Below are 19,232 nucleotides of genomic sequence, written 5' to 3'. Positions count from 1 at the left end.
TAACGATCTGTTCTTCTATTCCTTTGGCAGAAAATAACAAACACTTTTCATGACAAAATCATGTTTTGGCTGAACTAACCAAAAATAGGACAGAGAAGGTGTAATAGGAAATTTGTGAGTTTGTGTGAAGCAACAAGGCTTTAGTGAGAATTTACAAATATTCTTCAGGATTCAAGGGAAAAAAGAAATGAAAATAAGACAACCAAAGCAGTATGGCAATTTTATATAAATCTTTCAATCATATTTTCAAAACGGTAACTGAAATTATGGCAGCTTAACCCTTTTGTTACCATATTTCTGTTGAAATATGGTGCCTTTGCTTCAATTAATTTTGAAAATTATGAAGTATTTAATAAAATAAATTTGTCATTATTGACTTTGTTTTTAGAACAAAAATTAACATGAAATTTTGATGGAAGGTTTTAAATTAGATCACTTTCATTCAGAAAGTTTGTATCATAGAAGCAGGAATGGTCTCAGACAGGATGGTATCAAAAGGGTTAAGTTGATCAGCCAGCATCATATTCCTTGTAAATGATGCTTGATTCCTGTATTTCATTTTATATTTATTTTAGCATTGATGGTGGGAGTCTGGAGATATCTTTTTTTTTTTTAAGTAAATATAATAAAATATTAAGAAATAATAAAACCCACAAAACTATATAATTTATTGTTCTCATGTAAAAAAAAAAAAAAAAAAAAAAGGAGTAATTCTCTAAACCATCAATTGTAGAACATACGGATTTATTCTGTAGATTGGTGTGTGTTTGGGGGGGCGATGGACATCATTGTTGAAGACTTGCGTGTTGGGGGAATATAAAAAAAAAGTAAAAACTGTACTCTATATATATATATATGTATATATATATATATATAATGTGTGTATATATGTACAATAGATTGTTCCTCCCTTTCAGTTTTGGAATAAAATATTATAATTATTATTTAAGATGGAGAAATATAACTGATTCCTTTCTAACAAAGGTTAAAAAAAATATATTTGTGTATCTCTTCCTATTCTAAAAGGGAAGAGAAAATACTCTATAACAGTTAGAGATGAAATATTACTCTTCTCTATAATGAGTAAATACTTTGCCCTCCTTCAAACATAGATATACAAATATATATATATATATGTATATATACATACATACATACATACATATATATAAATGTATGATGTTTGGTGTCTACTTATATAATAAATTCTCACATCGATATAGCTCAATTGTCTTTAACCAAAATTAGGTTTACAGCCACAGAGACCATTCCTTTGCAAAACAGGCATCCACCTGGGAGGACATTTCTTTGAAGCACAAATATTAGCCGCTTTTGAAGGTTTCGTAATCTTCAGGGTTGTTTTCTTTTCGGTAGTTGTCTCTATTGTTGTTGGCATCGTCGTTGTTCTAAGACCTTCAGTTGATAGGATCTCCATCAGGGAACTTCCTTTATCAAGATCATCGGTAGACTGGTTATTGGTAATAGCAGCATCAGTTTTAGCAAGATCGGTCTGAGGTTTACCATCACTGTTTATCCTGTTAGAATCAAGCTGGTTGCTTCCTGATTTTGAAATTTCGCTTTGCTTCACAAAACTGGCATTAGCAGATGCAAAGTTAGTTCCATCATAGCCTCGGTAATGTTGGCATCTGCAGAGAAAATTGGAAATAAAAAAGAATACATTATAAAGAATATATTGTCAATATTATCTGCTTTATATATAAATAGTAATTTAAAAGAAAATATTGAGCTTCAATTTTGTCATATTGAAGAAAAAACAAACAAACATCAGAATTATTATAAGTGTAGGTAAGTGTGGTTGTGCAGTAAAGACGTTTGTTTCCCAACCACTTGATTTCGTGTTCAGTCCCACTGTGTAGCACCTCAGGTAAGTGTTTTCTATCATCTCAAGCTGACCAATGCCTTGTGAGTGTATTTGGTAGATGGAAACTGAAAGAAGCCTGTCATGCATATATATTATATATAATCCTTTCTACTGTAGGCACAAGGCCTAAAAATTTGGGGAGGAGATTAGTCAATTACATTGATCCCCAGTGTTTCACTGATATTTAATTTATCGACCACTTCAAAAGGATGAAAGGCAAAGTCGACCACGGTGGAATTTGAACTCAGAATGTAGTGATGGGCAAAATGCTGTAAGTATTTGGTCCAGCGAGCTAACAATTCTGCCAGCTCGCCACCTTATATGTATTATATATATAATAGTATGTGCGTTAAGGCGGTGAGCTGGCAGAAACGTTAGCTCGCTGGGCAAAATGCTTAGCGGTATTTCATATGTCATTATGTTCTGAGTTCAAATTCCATCATGGTCGACTTTGCCTTTCATCCTTTAGGGGTTGATAAATTAAGTACCAGTTGTGTACTGGGTCAATCTAATCGACTAGCCCCCTCCCCCAAAATTTCAGGCCTTGTGCTCAGAGTAGAAAAGATAATAGTATGTGTGTTAATGTCTCCTTGCCTTAGCGTTAAATGGTAGCTCTAAATGAACACCACTGTCATACAAGTGATTTTTGTTTCCTATCTTCCAGGAAAATATGTTAGACCATAGGGAATTGTTACTGGGAAACAGGTAAGAGTTGTCGGCAGTGAGAGCATCTAGCTATAAAACATCTGCCTCAACAAATTTTGTCTAGCCCATGCGAGCAAGGAAAATGGGGATGTCAAAACGATGATTAATGGAATATAAAGGACGATATGTGAGTTGGTGTCTGTGAAATATTCAAATGAAAATGGAGCAGAATGGATTTCTTAGATCTCTTAGGAGGCTTTGGAGGGAACACTAAGCTAATAAAATACTTGTTTATTGACAGGACCTGGTGAAAGCTTAGAGGACTAAGATCATAAAAAATAGTCAGGTGTATGAATATGTAGTAACGCTGTGCGCATGCGTAGTCTCACGCATGCGTGGAATTCAACAACCAAGCTTTTCCCGCTTTGATCTGTCTCTTTCTTGCTGGCCAGCGATTGAGCAAGGACGTGTTTAGTTGTCTCTCTCCATCTTTCGAACTTACGCTAGACAGCTCGCTCACATCTACATACCAACGTCCCAACAACCATGCTCACACACACAGAAGACGTCTCAACAAACAAGAGCTAAAGATGTATATATTCCACCTTGAATAAATGTTGTTTGTGTTGATAGTCTGGAGTTCAGCGTTCCGTTAATTCTTGATTTTATATAGGAAAGTCAGGTATACATCTAAAGATGTATAACCCACTTTCCACTAAAAATACATACAATAAAGGGGAAAGAGATGAATGAAGAACTTGTTGAAGGAACTGTTATAAGGTTATTCAGTTTCCTAGAAATTGCAGTAAAATCTTTCTCAAACTGCTCCCTGCCATCGCATTAAAGGCAATACACGTTAGATAATGTAGTTTAGATACCGTTGGAAGACGGCAAAGGGATGTAGCGGTCAAGTTTGGAACACACGTTTTCGACCAACTCACTGAGTACATTAATTTTGCTCGGGCAGAACATACTCGGGGCGAAATAACAAAAACCAAAACAAACAAGCTTTCGATGTTTTGGATAAAATACACGAATATCAAAAGCAAAACGGCTTTTCGTTTACTTCTTTCTCAAAAATTTGTAACACCCGTCCTTACAAAACAACCTCTGTAAAAGAAAATTGAGAGTTGCTTCCCCTACTCTGCAAATGTTTTTTTAATTTTTTTTATTATTTCAAGTTATGTCTGCGTCAATAACAAAAAGAATTTTAGTTAATAAATAAAAATTGATTAAACTAAACATAAACTCTTGCTCGGTGAGAAAAAAAGTGGGGGGGGGAGAGACTATAACTCTTCAGGGGGTGGAGGGGGGGGGCATTTTCTTTTCCAGCCAGGAACAATTTATTTATTTATTTTATTATTATCTGTCGCAGTTAAAGTGATAATTTTATTTTAATTTAGGCAGCTCAAAACCAGTAATTTTGAAGGGAAGGAACGGGACTTAAGTATCATCGACTTCAATACTTGACCGGTACTTTACTTTATCGACTCTGGGAGTTGGTAACGGAAAATTGATTTCGGCGTAATTTGAACTTAAAGAATCGGAACATTTCACTGCGCTGCCCTAATCTTTCAACTCACAACGTTGCGATTACAACCAATATTTACTTCTCATCGATGTGATATTCGATCAATACTGTACTTCGTCCACTGAATTACGTCATGTTTTATGTTTGTCTTCATTAATTTTTCCCACGCTTTTTATTGTTGCTTGTGTTTTTTTGGTTTTTTCTTTGGTTTTTTTTCTTTTTTTTTTTTTGTCATGAATACGTACCCGCATACCTCGACTTACGTTTTATTTCAAAGACAATTAATGGAAACGAGCAAACCTCAACAGCAGTCGATTTATCCGAAAATATTTGGCGGAATTATGGCTTAAGCTTTCCATATAACCCTTCATAACTTTTTTTATTTTTGGGAATTTTCAGAAAAATTTGGCAAATTTGTGTTCTACACATGGGAATTATGAAAAAAACAAAAAAATCTTTTTAAAATCCTATCTAAGTTAAATTTCGCTACTTTTTCGATTTTTCTCCTTTTTTTTTTTAAAATCAGAGTTCAAAAAAATTGGCAGTCTGAATTTTTTGTTTAGATCCCAGCAAATGGACGACCTTTGGGTGCATAACCATTCCATAAAATGTGTTTATAGGGAGAAAAATACTGAAAACATCAATACACGTCAGAGTGACAAAGAAACGAGGACGGTAGCAGGTGGTTGTGGAATATGCTAAAAACAACAGCTAAATCGCTCTTAAATCAAACAAACTTTTTTCTTTTTCCCACATCATCATATGAATTCCCATGAATAGAAAGCAAATTCAAACATTTTCTGAAAATTCAATAATAATAATAATGATAATAATAATAATAGTAATAAAGTTATGAGGGTTATATAGGGTGCTTCAGACAGAATTCTGCAGGGATGATAAAGGCAAATTGGATCCTGGAGTTGTTGGCACTCCGTCGCTTACGATGACAAGGGTACCAGTTGATCCGATCGACGGAACAGCCTGCTCATGAAATTAATGTGCAAGTGGTTGAGCACTCCACAGACACGTGTACCCTTAACGTAGTTCTCGGGGATATTCAGCGTGACACAGAGTGGGACAAGGCTGGCCCTTTGAATTACAGGCACAACAGAAACAAGAAGTAAGAGTGAGAGAAAGTTGTGGTGAAAGAGTACAGCAGGGTTCGCCACCATCTCCTGCCGGAGCCTCGTGGAGCTTTAGGTGTTTTCGCTCAATAAACACTCACAACACCCGGTCTGGGTATCGAAACCGCGATCCTATGACCGCGAGTCCACTGCCCTAACCACTGGGCCATTGCGCCTCCCGGAGTAATTTGAACTCAAAACGTAAAGAGTCAGAAGAACTACTGCACTGCTCAAATCTATTAACTTACAATGTTATGATCACAAATATATTTACTTCTCATTGATGTGATATACGATCAATAAAGTATTTCGTTCATTGAATTATATCATACTTTGTTATCTCTATCTTCATTAATTATTTAAACAATTTTTAGTTTCGCCTCTTTTTTTTTTTCTTTTTTCGTTTTTCATGAATAAGTACCAACGTACCTCGACTTACGTCTTATTTCAAAGAAACTAATGGAGCAAATAAACCTCAACATCTGTCTATCTGACTTTACGTCAGTCTCAGGGGAAATATTTGGTAGCAATTCTCATTTAAGAATTCCATATAACCCCTCATAAATTTTTGTGATTTTGTGTTCCACTCAGCTGCACTGTGGGCAAGTATTATCAACAGCAGCCCTTAGCCTATAAATCATGTTGTTGGTTTTGGTCAGCCACAGGTGATTTGGGATCTGTGACAAACCAGAAAAGTATCTGGCAAAATATCAGCCTTTTCACATTGTGCATCATGCTGGATCTCCCTAAGAAGTATATTGAGGGTACACATGTCTGTGAAGTGCAGGCATGAGCAAGCTGTTCCATTAATTGGATCAACTGGAACCCTTGTTGTCGTAACTGACACAGTGTCAGTAGATATTATATATATATATATACACACACACACACATTCAAAGTAAAGTGCAAAAGTCTTCAGCCACATTAAACTATTGTAAATGTCTACTAATTGTCAACTTATAAGTGGATGTTTCACATTGCGTTTTTTACAGATGAGACATTGGTCCTGTCGGAGTTATTTCCATACCCAATCATATTTTGTAGTAAGGGTTCTGAGTGAGAGGGGAAGATGTGAGATGACCACCAAAAATGGCCGTGCAAAAGTTTTCAGCCACCTCAATAACAATAATAAAATCTTACTTACGTGCAAAGAATTTTATTAAAATAGAGACCATGTCCACAAGCTTTTAATTTTGGACATGTGCAGCGACAAGTCTTCTTGTTCCAGGTCTTTGGATGTGTACATCTGGTATTTAAAGATGGTTTGCAACGACAGGAGCAATCTGCAGAACTGTAAATATGTATTTTGTCATCACAATCATCTTCTGTCACTTTGCAAACTTGTTCACAATCTGTATGTGTTTCAAGATCAATACCAACTACTCTGTCCAAAGTCAGGCTTGGAGCTCCATAATAGTCGTAATTTAACCGCACAACCTAAAGGATGGAGATTGAAGAAGTTTAGGAAACATAAATGGAGATGGAAAGTAAACAAAAACCGAAAATAGCTAGGTGATGATAAAACACTATACAAACATTTTTGTATTTTATTTTAGCAAACGTTAATTGTTAGTTTGATGAACTTATGGCTGTGTGGTTATGAAGTTTGCCTCCTAACCACATGGTTTTTTTGAGGTCTAGTCCCAGCTATAGTCTATGTAGAAGGGAGTCATTTGAAAAAAAAAAAAATCATATGCATATACACCATTATATTCCTTTTAGTTACATATTAGGATAATTATATATTATCATATATGATACTCTAGACACAGGTGTGGTTAAAAAGTTTACTTCTCAACCACATGGTTTTGGGTTCAGACCTACAGAATGGTAACTGGGACAAGTGTTTTCTGCTATATAACCCCAGGAGTAACAAAGCTGAAAGGAGCCCGATGTATATATGTATTTGTGCATCCTTGTCTTGACATCACATAAGTGTTGTAAAAGAGTGTCACTGTCATATAAGCAGTGTCATTTCATTTTCAATATTCTGCAAAAATATGTCTAGCAAAGATGAAATACTGCCTCACTTGGAAACAGGTGAGGGTTGGTAACAGGAAGGACATCCAGCCATAGAAAATTTACTCAACAAATTCTGTCTGACCCATGCGAGCATAGAGAAGTGGACATTAAGACAATGATAACGAATTTTATATTACTCTATCAGACTTCCGAAGTGAGAGTTGCTTATTCTTTTAGGATTTAAGCTGGCTATATCTGGCCCTAATATTCTACTTATTTTAGTTTAAGTCAGCCAGATTTGGCCTTTCACAAATACCCTACAATATCATTCTAAAAATGAAAAAAATCACAAAATTTTGAAGTTACAATATAAGGCATAATTGGTTCAAGACAATGTAGATAAATAAGCATTACATGTGATGTGCGAAGGCATGTAGCTCAGTAGTTAGAGCATCAGACTCACATTCATGAGGTCGTGAGTTCGATTCCCAGGCTAGGCTGTGTGTTGTGTTCTTGAGTAAAACACTTTATTTCACATTGCTCCAGTTCACTCAGCTGTAGAAACGAGTTGCTTCATCATTGGTACCAAGTTGTATTGGCCTTTGCCTTTCCCTTGGATAACATCAGTGGTATGAAGAGGGGAGGCTGGCATACATGGGCAATCACTGATCTTCCATAAACAACCTTGCCAGGACTTGTGCCTCAGAGGGTAACTTTCTAGGTGCAATCCCATGGTCATTAATACCACCCCACTTTTTTCTTTTTTTTTTACATGCGACAGAGTAATTTGAATGCTAAAAGATTAATATAATATCTTCTAGGCGAATGAAATTACAACAGAAGAGAGAGAAGAGAAGAGAACTTACTTGTACTTTTTTAAAAACTTTTCCTTTAGTAGTGGGAACACAGGCAAGTGACTCGTGTTCAGCACAACCTCCGCATCTTTTTACTCGGGTACATTTTGGCCAATAATACTTGTTGTATTCTGTTGGTTGAGGAATCTCTATTGTAGTCAACCGGGGTGAGCAATAATCAGCATTGACAATTTCACTTGCTACAAGAAAAAGACATAAAAAATATATATTTAGAAATAAGTTTACATTGTATTACTGTTATTGTTACTACGTTGTTTCCCACCGCTATGCTGCCGTAAAAATATTTGTTAATTGTGCACGTACCTTCATAAATTGTTCAAAGTGAAAGTATCTTTTTGAAGTTTGTGTTGCATTGGCTATATGTTAATACACACACACACACACACACACACACACACACACACACACACACACACACACACACACACACACACACACACACTGTACTATTACTATTGTCATTACCTTTGTTATTATTGCTATTATTATTAAGGTAGTGAGCTGGCAGAATCATTAGAATGTGGGATGAAATGCTTAGCAGTATTTCACCTATCACTACATTCTGAGTTCAAATTCCACCGAGGTTGACATTGCCTTTCATCCTTTCATGGTCAATAAATTAACCAGTGAAACACTGGAGTTGATGTAATCAACTAGTCCTCTCTCCCTATATTTCAGGCCTTGTACCTTTAGCAGAAATGATTACTACTATTATTATTACAAACTGCTTAGTGGCATTTCATCTGTCTTAATGTCCTGTGTTCTCATTCAAATACTCTGGTCGATGTAATTGGCTTCTGTGCCCAAAATTCAAAACCATTATTATTATTATTATTATTATTATTATTATTATTACCTCCAGCTTAGCGAAGGCGGAGGTATTGTTTTCAGTTGTGTTTGTTTATCCGTGGACAAGATATCTCAAGAACCGCTATATGGATTTGAATAAAACTTTCAGGGATGTTTGGCCTCATGACTGGCACAAACTGGTTAGATTTTGGGATTGATCCAGTACTGAACAAGGATTCTGAATTATTTTTCCCGTTTTTTTTACTTAACTTTTTTGAGTAGTTGGGTTCATTATTAGTATTCTCATTTGTGAGAGCAGTCGAGTATATTTCAGATATTCTCATTTTAAAAATCACCTCCAGCTAATCATTGAGAGGACATTGGTGTTGTCTTGGCAGCGGTTTGCACTCTCTGAGTGCTCTCATTATTATTATTTCAATAAACTGGCAGAATCATTAGCACATTGTACAAAATGTCAAGTAGTATCTCTGATTATTTTTTTGCTTTTTGTTTTTCTATATTCTGCAGAAGTCAGCTTTGCTTTTTATCCTTCCTGAGCTGATAAAGTACCAGAGATCTGGAGTCAGAGTACCAGTCAAGATCTGGAGTCAATGTACCCACTTCCCACAAAGTCACCGGCTTTCTGCCAAAATTAGAAACAATTTAATGCTCAGTCACATTTCGTCCCTCTTAATTTTCAGAATTTTAATACTGCCAAAGTCAACTTTGCCTTTTGTCCTTTTGGGGTTGATGTAATCGACTTGTCCTTTTCATGAACTTGCTGGCCTTGTGCCAAAATTTGAAATTTTTATTATCATTATCATTATTATTAAGGTGGTAAGCTTACAGATTTGTTAGCACAGCAAACAAGATGCTTAGCAGTAATTTTCCATTTTTATGTTGAGTTCAAATACCATCAAGGTTAAATCAGGCTTTCATTATTTTTCAGGGTCAATAAAATAAGTTTTAGTTAAGTACTGGGGTCAATGTAATTGACTAGCTCATCCCCAAAAAATTTCTGGCCTATAGTAGAAAGGATTATTATTATCATCATTATTATTATTATTATTATTATTATTAAGGTGGCAAGCTGGACGAAATGCTTAGCGGTATTTTGCCATTTGTATTATTGTTAAGGTGGTGAGCTGGACAAAATACTTAGTGGCATATCACCATTCACTTTGTTCTGAGTCCAAACTCCACCAAGGTTGACTTTATCCTTCATCCTTTTGGGGTTGATAAAATGTCAATGTAATCGACTCATCCCCATCACCAAAATTACTGCCCTTGTGGCGAAATTTGAAACCATTATTATTATTGTTATTATTAAGTAGGTGAACTGGTAGACATGTTAGAGCATCAGAAAAATGGTTTTTGGTATGCTCCGACACTTTACATTCTATGTTCAAAACCTGCTGAAGTCAACTTTAGGTAAAAAAAAAAATTTGTGGTTTTTAAAACCCTGTCCACTAAGTTTCTAATTTTGATATCTTTAAATGGTTTTCTGTGATATATTGAGGTGTAGAGCAAGACAAATATGTAACTTCTTATACATGCATGTCTACAGGCTTGCATAATAGATGAGGAAGCAATAGTTCATATCCAAGCAGCTGTAAGCAATATCAACACAAAGACAGTTAATTAGTTTAGTTCTAATTAAGACATCATGTTGATGTGCTGTTAACTGATCCCGTGACAACAGTGCTGTGGAGCCTCTACAGGGTCACTTGATTTGTTAGAAGCTATAGCTAAATATTCCTCATTCTTAAATAAGAAAAGGATACATTAGGCAATATATATATATATATATATATATATATATATATGAATAATAACAATAAATGGAGCAAAACGCATTTACTCAAAATGCATCACTTTAATTTGGTATCTCTACCTATAAAACGGGTATGATATTCTGTTTTTGTTGTGTGATTTTTGCTACCCATGGTAACTATTAACATATTTACATTGTCAAGGTTTTTTTTTAAACTGAGATAATATTAATATATATAATGGTACATATTAGTTATCGAAGCCACAGTAAAATAGGTGAAAAAAAAAAATTCTCATAATTGGTATGGTGCTACTGAAGTTAGGCAATGGGTAAGGGCATCTTCATGCTGATAATTTTCTTTTTTTAACTATCGTCATGACCTGTCAATTTATGCCAGTATCATTTCTGTTACTCTGCAGCGAAGCGCCCACGACCCCGGTACATACGGGTAGGTGTAGAGCAGCTGCAAGGCACGCAAGAATCTGATATTGCTCTTGATGTTGCAAGAGGCAAGTTTATCTTTCACCCACTTTAATTCAGCAGTCTAGGACTTTAGCAGAATTCACTCTATGATAAGAATTGAGGTTACGCAACAAGAAATGACACAGAACGATATGTAGTTATCCGCTATCCTTGAACCAGATCTATAAGCCAAAGATTGTGGATTATTGAATATTTTTGCAGCGGTAACACGTGCGTTTTGGTGACCACCTCTACCACCACCGTCATTATCATCAATCAAAGAAACATTGAAAACGTTACCAACAACTTTCCTTATTGTGTATCTTCTCTGCAGATGTTTTATGATTCAGGCCGTTTTTAACTAAACTAAATAGTATTAAACCATCAATCTTTAGTTGTTTGGTTTGTTTAAGCTATCGTGGTAGAGACCATGAGGACACACCTCTTTCAATCAATCATCGCCAATCTGCTGACAACAGTAGAAAACTCAGCTTTGAAGATGCACCGACAATCTTTTTGATCTGCGGTGAAGGCAACAGCTTTAGTAGTGATTTTATAAACTAAGTACTATGTTATTTACATTACATTCTTTCAGCCAATAACGTTTTGTTTTCTGCTTAAACCATTATGATTTACACATAGATCTTGGGTCAAACTGAGACCACAGAAGTTTACTCAGAAACGTACAATAATTAATCTTAATCCTTTTATATGTTTTTCCTTCTATGATAATTCTAGTTATACCCAGGGTGGATTAAAAGGATATAAACTGATCTTTGTTCATAACTAATATACCTGTCCTTGTTAATTACTAATTCATTCATCTCTGATTCAGAGGAAAACAGCATGTTCAATTGTGAATCCTGTTACACTTATCAAGGATTGATTTAGGATAAAAAGAGTCAGATATCGTGCAAAAGTTCTGCTTGTTAATATTTTTCAGTTGCTTGTCTTTTTTATTATTTACTAATGTGTTATAAAATATTTTCCCAAACACGAAAAAATATCATAAAATGTGTTTAAAATATTTTTGAAAGTGTTATATAAGTTAGGAGGACAACTTTGGGGTCTCGGAGCGAAACCACTTGTTTCCCCAGTTGTTCTATTATTCATTTATCACTGATCCATGCAACACTTTCTCCTTTTTAAACTAAACACGCATGATAAACGAAGTCAGACGTACTTTTATTTTATCGACTTTAGATGGATCAATAGTAGGATTTGAACTCAGAATATTAAGGTGCGTAAACTAAATATCAATGTTCTAACGATTCTGAAAATTCACCATCGATGAAATATTGTAACAATTTCAAGTCTTAGAAATTGTTCTCAAAAATTGAATAAGAATACTTACTACTGGCATATTGGAAATCACCATCTGAAAAACAAGGAAAAAGAGAAAAGAAAAGCATGAATATTTAATCAAAATAATTGCACTTGTGAAATTAAAATCTAGTTTTGTAAAAAATCTAAAATTGTTCATTAATCATTATTGTAATGTGAGAAATGATAATGTAGTGAACTTACTTTTCAAACTAAACTGTCTGAACAGAGAGATAAATTGATAATGAAGTCTTGCCACAGTTAAGTGTAAGATAGAGGTTAAACAAATAAATATTTAAATATAGAAATCAATACAAAGAAAGCGAAAAGGTTATATTGGATTAATAATAACGATCAAAAATACTCTCTCAAGTCTCGACTGTTAAGAAAACCAAACTAAGCAGGTCGTCATCAGATTAAAAACATTTCGATCTTACTTTGATTGTTGATATCTTACAGAGCCCACTATGATATGCAGTAACCTATCGTAGTGGCATACGGTAAACTCTCAAATGCGAAAACTCTACATTTATGTTTGCATTGCAAATGTGAAGGGTTGTAAACATCACGACTTAAACTGTTATATTGGCAATACAAGTACTACCGATACAATACTCTCTCACTGGACCACGATGTGTTTGCAAGACGTAAGAGAAATATGCTCCATAACACAAAAACAAAAATTAATAAAAGGTTAGTTGAAAACCCATCTATGCTCTACAGATTAACTAAACAAAAGATTAAAGATCGAAGCAATATTCAGAACATAGTTCTAATGAATAAACACATAACCAATATACGCAGGTCGCTACTTTGAGATGTACGAGATGTTGAATAGTTCCTGTTCTTTGGGTAATAGGAAATACGGGAGGATCGGTTAATCATGATGTTACTCAACACATTCCCCTCTCAGATTCACACACTTATTGCAGCGGTCGGAAGGTTGGGCCTCCAATCAGGCCTTTCTCAATACCCTTAAAACCAGGAGCTTTTCAGCACCCTCTCGTATATATCACTAGATCCCAGTACCTATCGGGACACTGTAGTCAACACTGACATGTTAAAAAAAAAAAAAAAATTCTATCTCTACTTATTTTTTATCTTTTATTAGTTTCAGCCACTGGACTGCGGCCATGCTCGGACACTGCTTTTAGTGAAGCAAATCTCTTGACCCTAGTAATTATTTTATTTATTTATTTATTTTGCAAAGCCTGGCACTTACTCTGTTGCCCTCTTTTTGCAGAACCTCTAAGTTATGAGGACGTAAACATACATACATACATACATATATATATATATATGTGTGTATGTATGTATATGTACATATATATATATGTATGTATATGTGTGTGCGTGTGTATATATATATATATATATATATATATGTATATATATATATATATATATATATATATATATATATGCATGTGTATGTGTGTATATATATATATGTATAATACATATGTAACCCGCCCCCAGCACATAAACCCCACATACATACATGTATATATAACACCCCCATACACACACACGATGTGCTTCATTTAGTTTCCATACAGCAAATCTATTCTCAAGGCTTTGGTCGGCCCGAACACTATTTCAATGATTCCTTGCTAGGATTCAATGCCCGTCCCACGGTCTTTAGCGTTGGTAACAACGTACCATAGCATTACCCTACCATAAACGGATATGATAAAATAAACAGAGAGTGGAGGTGGGCGGTATATTATTGATTTTGTTTGTTTATTTATTCACATTTCGAAGTCTATTGTAATTATTGGTATTGTTGATGTTGTTATTGTCACTGTAGCGGTTGTACTAATTGTGGGAAACAAGTAGTTTATCATAATATTATGCTTAAATTTTAGTCGAACAAATCGAGCCCCATAATATTATGCTTAAATTTTAGTCGAACAAATCGAGCCCCATAATATTATGCTTAAATTTGGTTTGTTTTTTTTAAGTTTATATTTAGAAGTTTATAGAGACACAGGCATGGCTTTGTGGCAAAAATCTTGCTTGCCAACCACATGGTTCAGGGTTCAATCCCACTGCGTGGCACTTTGGGCAAGTGTCTTCTACAACAGCCTCGGACAATCAAAGCCTTGAGTGGATTAGTTAACCGGAAACTGAAAGGAGCCCGTTGTACATATCTCTCTTTCTCTTCCACCACCACTGTTGATGTGTTTACGTCCCCCGTAACTTAGCGGTTAGGCAAAAGAGACCGAGAAAATAAGGACTTGGCTTTAAAAAAAGTCCTCCTGGGGGTTGATTTCTTCGACTAAAACTCTTCAAGGTGATGCCCCAGCATGGCAGCAGTCAAATGACTGAAGCAAGTAAAAGATAGAAGAAAAGATATTAATAGGTTAAAATAATTTCTAATACACAAATGCATTCACTCAAACACTACATATACATACTTACGCATATATAAACATACGTATTTATATACACCCACATTTAAACGTACACATGCACATGCATACACACACATACAAGGACTCAAAAATAAGCATACAGTTTCTATTTTGGAGAGAGAGAGAGAGAAGGAAAAACCAGGCTGATTATTACAAACAACCTTACTGGGGACGTACTTATAACAAATTTAGAAAATACAAATATTTCAGGTTCTCAAATTGCAATTAAATACAAACTCCTGATTACTAAAACGTCTCCTTTTAGTAATTACACATTCTTGTATAGTTTCTACTCTCAAGTACACTTTGGCATGGAATTTCTTTATTGGCATCAATTTCTTGAAATACTTCTCTTTATGGGTTGAATCATGTCATCGACAGTGAGTGGTATTCTTGAAAATATTTTATTTTATAGCGTCCAAAACGAAATCGATTAGGATCTATTATATTGTGTAACAAAATTTTCATTAAAAAAAATTTTTGTATTTGGTTAATAAATGTTGTTTCCTATTTACTTCTATCTAGAAATCAAATGAAATGACTACTATCTCCTTCAAATTCTGCTTTTGTGACCTGGTCATCAATGTTTTGAAACTGACCTATTTTCCACTACATTTCGGACAGATTCAGCGCTGAGTTGCTGAAACAGAAATATCGTTATAGCAAATATTCTGCTCAATAGCACAGATTTGTGTCAGTTACTTGACCGTAACCACTTGAACATGTCCTTTAGTGGCTGACGATATGGCAATAGGGTGGAGGGAGCATCATAACCATGTGCTGAGAGTGATTCTTTGGGGTTTCAATAGATATAACAAGAGCAAAGTTTGAATGAAATATTTAGCCATTTTTCATACTTTCAAGGAGAACGCAAATAGAAAATAACAGTTGCTACCCAAGGACAAAAATCAAGCTACACAGCACGGTTAAGGTAATAACTATTCAACTGGTCATTACACTTCCTCAACTATCCATGGAATAATCGTTTTTTTCTTTTTTGTCAAGAAACTTACAAAACGTTACACATTATAATGGGGGTAGAAGTCCCATGTTGCTGAAAAAATTACTTGTATTATACATGGTTAGGCTCGAAAATGTATGGTACTAAACAAAAATGCTACTTCACAGCATTTTGGGCAAGTATCTTCTATTTTAGCGTCGTTGTTGACCAATTCCTTGTAAGTGGAACTTGAGAGGCGATATATGTGCAGAGAGAAGCCCATCGCGCGCGCGTGCATGATCCAATATGTTTATGAAATGAATAAACGAATGAAGAGATTGCTATCACATTTATTACCCGGTTGCGATCGTTTCAATAACAGATGGGTTAGATAAATCCTTTAACATGCTAGAATAAAATATAAACAATGATTACGCAATTTCATAAAAGAAGCATCTTTTCCAAGGCCATGGTGAGATGACAGAATCGGGATCCATTTAATAACGCATGAAATTACATGATCATTGTTTATATTGGTTCTAGCATGTTAAATGATTTATCTCTCCCATCTGTTATTGAAACGATAGTTGGGTTATAAATGCGATACCAATATCTTAATTCTTTCTTTCATTTTATGTTATACTCCTGCCGTTGATATAAATTTCCTATATTTTCAGTTAGTATGGAATACTTGGTTTTACTGGATCGTTTTCTTGCCATAGACTGTTAGCTAGGATTCGCATGATTACTGACTGAGACAATCAACTGATTTTCATCCTGCTCCTTTACTTACTGTGTGAGTGTGTATTGGGTTGGTCAAAAAGATCGTTCTTTTTCTTTAAAGGAAAATAATTCAAGATTTAAGCATAAAGCGATTTATTCAATCAATGATATAATTACCATTTAGTTTCAGTATCTTCTGCATTCATGTGAGCAGACCCATTATTCTCTGATAAAAGAATTTCCTGTCTTTATTGGTGAAAAACTCTTTCAGGTGAATTTATACATCCTCTTCAGAGTTGAAGGTCTGTCTATTCAATGAATTTTGAAGAGACCAAAACTGGTGGAAATCTGAAGGAACAAGGTCGGGCGAATATGGAAGGTGAAGCAAAACGTCCCAGCTCATCTGCAGTAACGTTTGCTGCATATGAAAAGAAAAGCGTGCATTGTCGTGCCGAAAGACAATACACATGCCACGTTCTGGAGGCATCTGGTGAATCGCTGCATTTAATTGGTCCAGCTGCTCAGAGTACACATTCGAACTGATGGCCCTATTTGCGGGAAGAAGCTCGTAAATCAATAAAATGAAAGCATAACCTTCTTTGGGCGAAGTCCTGCTTTGGAGGTTGTTTGTGGTAGGTTGCCGCATTTCGCCCCTCATCATTTGCGCTTCACATCATTATGTCTCCTCGTCTGTTACCATTCCCCTCATTAACAGATCGTTTTCTTCAGGCATCTTCAACGAATTGCAGATGGACATTCGTCGGGCCATGTCCTGCTCATTCAATTGATGTGGGAACCAAACATTGAGCTTGCTAATGTAACCAAGCTGATGCAGGTGTTTCCAACATTCGATTTGGATACTATTGGAAAACATACGATCATCTTGGTCGTTTAACGGGGGTTGGTGTCGACTAATTACTTCACTTTGTCGTTATTAATCTCATATGGCCAGCCAGAGCGTAGTGCTTCTTGAATAGAAGAATTTCCCAACCGAAATCTTAGAAACCTTTTCTGACATGTTCATTCTCTAACCCCGACACAACATTTGTCTTCTTGCAGGTTTCCGATGCTTTCTGTTTTTAAAATGTGAAAATGGCATGACGTGCCGATACTATTTGTTTTGGTTCTCCAAGCATACAAAATATAACCTGTCAAGTCGCAAGTTCGCGTCGAGCTACGTTAATGTATCTAACGAATACGCATGAGCAAAGGTAAAAAGCGAACGAACTTGTTGACCAACCATATCTATCCACACACACACACACACACACACACACACACACACACACACACACACACACACACACACACATCAATGTCGCATTGGCTTAATTGAAGCATTAAGCTAGACATCTTTCCCTTTTCCCCTTATCTGATATGTTACTTTGCGCAATAATTTCTACAAGAATCATACCAGTGATGATAAGTACCTGGGGTTCCTGCTTCTTAAAAACCTGTCTTAAAGTGTGGCTAGCCAGAAGTTCGTATCGAGAGCTGTGTAAGAAATACACCGAAATACCACCAAAACCAGTCTCTCTCTCTTTCTCTGTTGGGAAGCAAACTTCTTACCACACAGCTACACGCTGCGCACACGCACACACACACACAGACACGACAGGCTTCCACGTAGTTGCCGTCTATAAAAATTCCCTCACAATGCACTAGTCGACCTGGTTCTTTAGACGACATTTGACTAAGATACTGCTGAATGGCAGCGAACCCGGAACCACGTGGCTGTGCAAAGCAAGCTTCTTAACCACAAAGCCACAAATCAAAAGGATTGTCGTCTTTTGTTTTCATACAAAACTCAGTCACCAAATCAGGAATAAGTTTATTTAATCTCCTGCCGTTCTTTCACTTACCCTATCGCTATTCTTTTATGTTTCTTACTCATCATCATCCCCACTTTCTGTCTGTCTCTCTCTCTCTCTCTCTCAACAGTCTCTACCTTCCTCTCCCTTTCAGTTCTTTCTGGCTTTATTTTTCCTTTCTCTGAGATGCCTATCCGTCTATCCATATCTGTGACGTTAACAATATTTCAGCCAATCCTAAGCCGTACATACACGCACATATTCACAGTGACAAAGGTTATCACACACACACACACACACACACACACACACACACACACACACACACACACACACATATATAAATATATATATATATATATATATATATATATATATATATATATACTAGCCTAATACCCATTTTATGAACAGAGAGAATTAAATGTGTGTGTGAACAGAAATCTTTGTTTCATGCCGAAAACGAATACTCAAACGACTTAAATGTCATTCAGTTCTATATTAAAGAAACGAGGAATTATGTACATTATTTACAATTGACGGATATTTGTCCTCATCCTCTTTGTTGTTAACACAACGTTTCGGCTGATATACCCTCCAGTTTTCATCAGATGCCTTGGGGAAATTTTGAACCTGGGTTCTCATTCCTAAGGTATTTTTCGATGTTGTTGTTGTTATTATTATTATCATTATTATCATTATTATTCAGGTCACTGCCTGGAATCGAATTCGGAATCTTGAATTTAAGAGCCCACACAATCAATATTAATAAAAGTAACTTGATTGGATATTTTACATCATTATTTGTCTTTTACGTTAGCATTGCCTTATATCTCTTTATCATTTTCTTCTTTCAGTCATTAGCCAGGGCACCTTGAAGAATTTTAGTCGAACGAATTAATCCCAGTACATTTTTAAAAACCTGATACTTATTCTATCAGTGTCTTTTGCCAAACTGCTAAGTTACGGGGCCG

The 19,232-nt window shown here is 35.5% G+C and overlaps 1 protein-coding gene across 1 annotated transcript in view; it reads right to left on the bottom strand.

Annotated features, from left to right (window-relative positions):
* Positions 1-204: 204 nt before the first annotated feature.
* Positions 205-19,232, bottom strand: part of LOC106872293 (uncharacterized) — a 63,160-nt gene continuing 44,132 nt past the window's right edge. Inside the window, exons 3-6 of the mRNA XM_052972441.2 lie at positions 12,399-12,422; positions 8,011-8,198; positions 6,327-6,619; positions 205-1,646 (exon numbers count right to left, since the gene is read on the bottom strand). Coding sequence (XP_052828401.1) covers positions 1,235-1,646; positions 6,327-6,619; positions 8,011-8,198; positions 12,399-12,422 — 917 coding nt within the window. The 3' untranslated portion in view covers positions 205-1,234. The remainder of the gene's footprint in view (positions 1,647-6,326; positions 6,620-8,010; positions 8,199-12,398; positions 12,423-19,232) is intronic.

This window comes from Octopus bimaculoides, chromosome 13, assembly GCF_046866305.1.
Source record: "Octopus bimaculoides isolate indiv1 chromosome 13, ASM4686630v1, whole genome shotgun sequence".
Taxonomy (NCBI): Eukaryota; Metazoa; Mollusca; class Cephalopoda; order Octopoda; family Octopodidae; genus Octopus; species Octopus bimaculoides.
The sequence above is the reverse complement of the archived record's forward strand: the minus strand, read 5'-3'. Positions and strand labels throughout refer to the sequence as shown.